The sequence below is a fragment of the Oncorhynchus mykiss genome, chromosome 27 (genome assembly GCF_013265735.2).
Source record: "Oncorhynchus mykiss isolate Arlee chromosome 27, USDA_OmykA_1.1, whole genome shotgun sequence".
Taxonomy (NCBI): domain Eukaryota; kingdom Metazoa; phylum Chordata; class Actinopteri; order Salmoniformes; family Salmonidae; genus Oncorhynchus; species Oncorhynchus mykiss.
In genome coordinates this window covers 28900996-28906995 of record NC_048591.1, presented here as the reverse complement: position 1 = coordinate 28906995, position 6000 = coordinate 28900996, and the positions used below count along the sequence as shown (strand labels likewise).

Sequence of the window (6000 nt, the reverse complement as noted above, 5' to 3'; positions counted from 1 at the left end):
CTGTAGCACAGTGGTCCTGTCTAAGTTGATGTTTATGCACATATGTATCATTATTTGGCTAATAATAGGGCCTCTGGAAAAAAAATGGGCAGGTGTGCATCCCAATATGAAAACTTCTGAAATGAATATGTTTTTTTAAGTTAATGAATAGGCCTATGCTTGTGAGGTTCTATTAATTGAGTTGTTTGGACTATAATTAGAGAATTCAGTTCAACTGGTTAGCTTCTTTAACCAGGTTATTTCCTGGTTATTTCCCAGCAATGGGGATAACACTCTATTGTCTGATTTGCATGCCCAGATGCTGCTGCCAGATTCACTGGGAAGACCACATTCTTTGAACATAGAGAGGACTGAAAAACCACTTCACCATCTATAAGCAGGTCAACTTATGAAATAAATACATGCCACAAAATTACACACCAAGGGCATATTTCACAGATTAATCCCACTCCTGGACAAAAAATCAAGCTCATTGAAAGTGCTTTCAGTGCAGGACTAGGATGATTTTAGTAGACGTCAACTGTTCCATCCTACAATTTCCATCCTCTACAGTAGACAATCGAACATCATCAGATCATCTTTGAAATGATTATTGATTGTCAAATAAAGATCCCAATCAGTCCCTCCACTGTAGTTGCTCCTCCTCATTGTCTTGCCGATTACTTGAATTTCTCATAGAAAATGAAGGGGAAAGGGATTCACAAGGAAATAAAGCAGCCTGTTTAAGTGAGTTCTCGGGGCAGTACAAGGTGTACCAGTATAAAAGCTGCAGTTGTAGGTTGCTCCTTCACACTACTGGACATAATGAGGACCCTGCTACTTACAACCATGCTGCTGGTGCTGCTCTGTAGCACTCAAGGTGAGCAAACATAATAAATAGAGACTGGTTTATAAATAAGTTTCTTTGAAATCAAATAGGAAATATCACTGCAATGAGGTCAACCAAGTCTTGGTTGAGGTGTGCTTTAAAAATCTATATTTCTGGTCCAGGGTAAAATGATTGATATGTAGCCTATAATACATTATGTTGTTGACCTATGTTAGTTAGGTGAAAAGTTTAATGTTATAACAGTGAAGGATCTTCAGTAACTTAGTAAAGGAATTAAAATGCTCATACTCCTCTTCACGGACTTACAACTAACTTTCTCATAACCAATTATTTGATAAGCTAAAAATGCTCCACACTTTAAGAATCCTATCATCACTTCTGCTCTAAATGTCAATTTCTCCACAGTGCTCACACTCAGGTGTTACACCTGTGACATGGCTGATGCTGACTGCAAGCAAGAGACAGAATGTCCACCATCGAGCATGTACTGCAGAACTGTGGTGACTGGTAAATATTCAATTTTTATTCTTTCATTCATGTCTTTCAATCTCTATCAATAATGTGTATGTATTATGAATCAACTGAGTGCAAAAATCATCTGTAAATTGCTGAAACTTTTTCTTCTTCCTTATTTTCCTTCACAGCGGACACAGTGACTCGTACCTGTGAGGAGATGTGTGCCTCAGGTGTCAACGTCTACTGTTGCCAGGGAGACCTGTGTGAGAACTGACATGATCCACAGAGAGCTATCGCCACTGACTAAACACTTTCACCTTCTGTTTAAATACAGTAGAATGATGTGTGGGAAATACGTTACAATATCGGGATACATTATAACCTTTGAATAACATACATTTACATTTTAGCCATGTAGCAGACACTCTTATCTAACGTACATTTAGTGCATTTATCTTAAGATAGCTAGGTGAGACAACCACATCACAGTCGTAGTAAGTACATTTACCCTCAGTAAAGAAGTTATCAGCAAGTCAGTGCTATTGTTTGTGATAATCTTAACAAAAACAAAACCTTATGAATCTATCAATATTTTGGGGTACAGCAAGCCCTTTGCACGATTCATCTGCTTCTGCTGTCCCTCTATGGTTTGAATTAATGCCATTAAACTATGATATTCACAGATGTGGAGGTTTTACAGCAATGAGGATTTCCAATGCCTGAGCTGTGATGCTGGTGTGTCACTTTTATAAATTAATACTAAGAGGCGCCCCAGCCAGGCAGCTAGTGTAGCCTCCCCTAATCTCCTCTCTCTCCTGATGCTCCTGAGTGGGTCATGCTGGCTCATGGCCTCCTGCTGGGATGTGGGTCGCCAGACAGTGACAATGCCTGCCTGTTGTAGCCGTATGCATCTGGGCAGGCAGGATTACCTAAATCCCTCCGATGACGGGGAGTTGTGGAGAACCTGTACGACTCACCTGGCAACTCAAATCCACTCTCCCTCCCTCTGAAAAAAGTATGCTTGATCATGGTGTAGTTTGCTTTGTTTTTGAGAGATTAAGAACGAAGAAAATGGAAGTAAGCGTATGTTTTTGAGGGAGAAAATAGGAAGACTTCATACATATAAAATCATCTTATTCTGCTTAACTGTAGATAAGGCAAATGTTTAAATGTCGTCTCTCAGCACACGTCAAGACGTCAATTCAACGTCTATTCAACGTCTAACATCTATTCAACGAAATTTCATTGACATGACATGGAAACAATGTTAATTCAGCCAGTGTGTGCCCAGTGGGTGGTCTGTGGCTGGTCATCTTAATTAAATGGGAAATAATGGTCCTGTCTAGATATGTATTTATCTTCCAGCCATTATTTCCTTTTCCATTAGAGCTCCAACAGTTTGTGTTAAAAATAACCCTGGAGCTTTAGACAGACAACCTTCACTCCTTTACACATCATGTGAAGGGTGTTTCATTCAGTCCTCATAAAGGGGTCAGTATAAAACACACATCCCATGAACAAAAGAGCAAATGTAATCCCAGAAAACCTTGCTTTCTCTGATCTTACAGGGCACTTTTATCAATTTATAGTTGCCCAGAAAAGGCAGAAACTGATTTACAGTTTACAGAAACAGCACTCAAATGGATTAGATATTGTGCATTAAAACAATACATTATGATATGAATGTCATGAATGTCATGTTTGGCATTCAACCAAATTAACGAAATGTTATACAAATGAATTTCTGAATTAAATTATTTGTTTCCTTTTCCCATTGTGATCCAACAACTACATCACATGTAGACAATTAGCGGCCTGGTATACAGCTTTCCATTATTGTTTTAATATCTATTTTGAATCATAAGACACACTGTTATTAAGCAGGCTTTATGATAAACCCATGCAGTTGCCTAATTTACAGTAAAGAACAAAAGTCACCAGAATCAGCATTGATGTGAATTGATCGCCCCCCATCTAGCTTCAGAGTTTGTTCTGTTAGGTGACCTAAACTGGGATATGCTTAACACCCCGGCAGTCCTACAATCTAAGCTAGATGCCCTCAATCTCACTCAAATCATCAAGGAACCCACCAGGTACAACCCTAACTCTGTAAACAAGGGCACCCTCATTGACGTCATCCTGACCAACTGGCCCTCCAAATACACCTCCGCTGTCTACAACCAGGATCTCAGCGATCACTGCCTCATTGCCTGTATCCGCTACGGAGCCGCAGTCAAACGACCACCCCTCATCACTGTCAAACGCTCCCTAAAACACTTCTGTGAGCAGGCCTTTCTAATCGACCTGGCCCGGGTATCCTGGAAGGACATTGACCTCATCCCGTCAGTTGAGGATGCCTGGTCTTTCTTTAAAAGTAACTTCCTCACCATTTTAGATAAGCATGCTCCGTTCAAAAAATGCAGAACTAAGAACAGATATAGCCCCTGGTTCACTCCAGACCTGACTGCCCTCGACCAGCACAAAAACATCCTGTGGCGGACTGCGCTAACATCGAATAGTCCCCGCGATATGCAACTGTTCAGGGAAGTCAGGAACCAATACACACAGTCAGTCAGGAAAGCTAAAGCCAACTTCTTCAGGCAGAAGTTTGCATCCTGTAGCTCCAACTCCAAAAAGTTCTGGGACACTGTGAAGTCCATGGAGAACAAGAGCACCTCCTCCCAGCTGCCCACTGCACTGAGACTAGGTAACATGGTCACCACCGATAAATCCATGATTATCGAAAACTTCAACAAGCATTTCTCAACGGCTGGCCATGCCTTCCGCCTGGCTACTCCAACCTCGGACAACAGCTCCCCCCCCCCCGCAGCTACTCGCCCAAGCCTCTCCAGGTTCTCCTTTACCCAAATCCAGATAGCAGATGTCCTGAAAGAGCTGCAAAACCTGGACCCGTACAAATCAGCTGGGCTGGACAATCTGGACCCTCTATTCCTGAAACTATCCGCCGCCATTGTCGCAACCCCTATTACCAGCCTGTTCAACCTCTCTTTCATATCGTCTGAGATCCCCAAGGATTGGAAAGCTGCCGCAGTCATCCCCCTCTTCAAAGGGGGCGACACCCTGGACCCAAACTGTTACAGACCTATATCCATCCTGCCCTGCCTATCTAAGGTCTTCGAAAGCCAAGTCAACAAACAGGTCACTGACCATCTTGAATCCCACCGTACCTTCTCCGCTGTGCAATCTGGTTTCCGAGCCGGTCACGGGTGTACCTCAGCCACGCTCAAGGTACTAAACGATATCATAACCGCCATCGATAAAAGACAGTACTGTGCAGCCGTCTTCATAGACCTTGCCAAGGCTTTCGACTCTGTCAATCACCGTATTCTTATCGGCAGACTCAGTAGCCTCGGTTTTTCGGATGACTGCCTTGCCTGGTTTACCAATTACTTTGCAGACAGAGTTCAGTGTGTCAAATCGGAGGGCATGCTGTCCGGTCCTCTGGCAGTCTCTATGGGGGTGCCACAGGGTTCAATTCTCGGGCCGACTCTTTTCTCTGTATATATCAATGATGTTTCTCATGCTGCGGGCGATTCCCTGATCCACCTCTACGCAGACGACACCATTCTATATACTTCCGGCCCGTCCTTGGACACTGTGCTATCTAACCTTCAAACGAGCTTCAATGCCATACAGCACTCCTTCCGTGGCCTCCAACTGCTCTTAAACGCTAGTAAAACCAAATGCATGCTTTTCAACCGTTCGCTGCCTGCACCCGCACGCCTGACCAGCATCACCACCCTGGATGGTTCCGACCTTGAATATGTGGACATCTATAAGTACCTAGGTGTCTGGCTAGACTCTAAACTCTCCTTCCAGACCCATATCAAACATCTCCAATCGAAAATCAAATCAAGAGTCGGCTTTCTATTCCGCAACAAAGCCTCCTTCACTCACGCCGCCAAACTTACCCTAGTAAAACTGACTATCCTACCGATCCTCGACTTCGGCGACGTCATCTACAAAATTGCTTCCAACACTCTACTCAGCAAACTGGATGCAGTTTATCACAGTGCCATCCGTTTTGTCACTAAAGCACCTTATACCACCCACCACTGCGACTTGTATGCTCTAGTCGGCTGGCCCTCGCTACATATTCGTCGCCAGACCCACTGGCTCCAGGTCATCTACAAGTCCATGCTAGGTAAAGCTCCGCCTTATCTCAGTTCACTGGTTACGATGGCAACACCCATCCGTAGCACGCGCTCCAGCAGGTGTATCTCACTGATCATCCCTAAAGCCAACACCTCATTTGGCCGCCTTTCGTTCCAGTTCTCTGCTGCCTGTGACTGGAACGAATTGCAAAAATCGCTGAAGTTGGAGACTTTTATCTCCCTCACCAACTTCAAACATCTGCTATCCGAGCAGCTAACCGATCGCTGCAGCTGTACATAGTCTATTGGTAAATAGCCCACCCATTTTCACCTACCTCATCCCCATACTGTTTTTATTTATTTATTTTTATTTTTCTGCTCTTTTGCACACCAATCTCTACCTGTACATAACCATCTGATCATTTATCACTCCAGTGTTAATCTGCATAATTGTAATTATTTGCCTACCTTCTCATGCCTTTTGCACACAATGTATATATAGACTCCCCTTTTTTCTACTGTGTTATTGACTTGTTAATTGTTTACTCCATGTGTAACTCTGTGTTGTCTGTTCACACTGCTATGCCTTATCTTGGCCAG

General features: G+C 43.3%; 1 protein-coding gene across 1 annotated transcript; it reads left to right on the top strand.

Moving 5' to 3' along the window:
- The first annotated feature begins 732 nt into the window (after positions 1-732).
- On the top strand, positions 733-3227 carry LOC110507264 (short neurotoxin 7-like). The gene is made up of 3 exons (XM_021587151.2): positions 733-859; positions 1235-1336; positions 1474-3227. Exons 1-3 carry the CDS (start codon positions 805-807, stop codon positions 1557-1559), a joined length of 243 nt encoding a protein of 80 aa, XP_021442826.1. The 5' UTR covers positions 733-804; the 3' UTR covers positions 1560-3227.
- Positions 3228-6000: the final 2773 nt, after the last annotated feature.

Excerpts from the sequence above, each read along its gene's own strand:
- LOC110507264 (XM_021587151.2), top strand. The coding sequence starts at position 805 with ATGAGGACCCTGCTACTTACAACCATGCTGCTGGTGCTGCTCTGTAGC. Across the intron at positions 860-1,234 it reads GCTGCTCTGTAGCACTCAAG|TGCTCACACTCAGGTGTTAC; the intron begins GTGAGCAAACAT and ends ATTTCTCCACAG. Across the intron at positions 1,337-1,473 it reads CTGCAGAACTGTGGTGACTG|CGGACACAGTGACTCGTACC; the intron begins GTAAATATTCAA and ends TTTCCTTCACAG.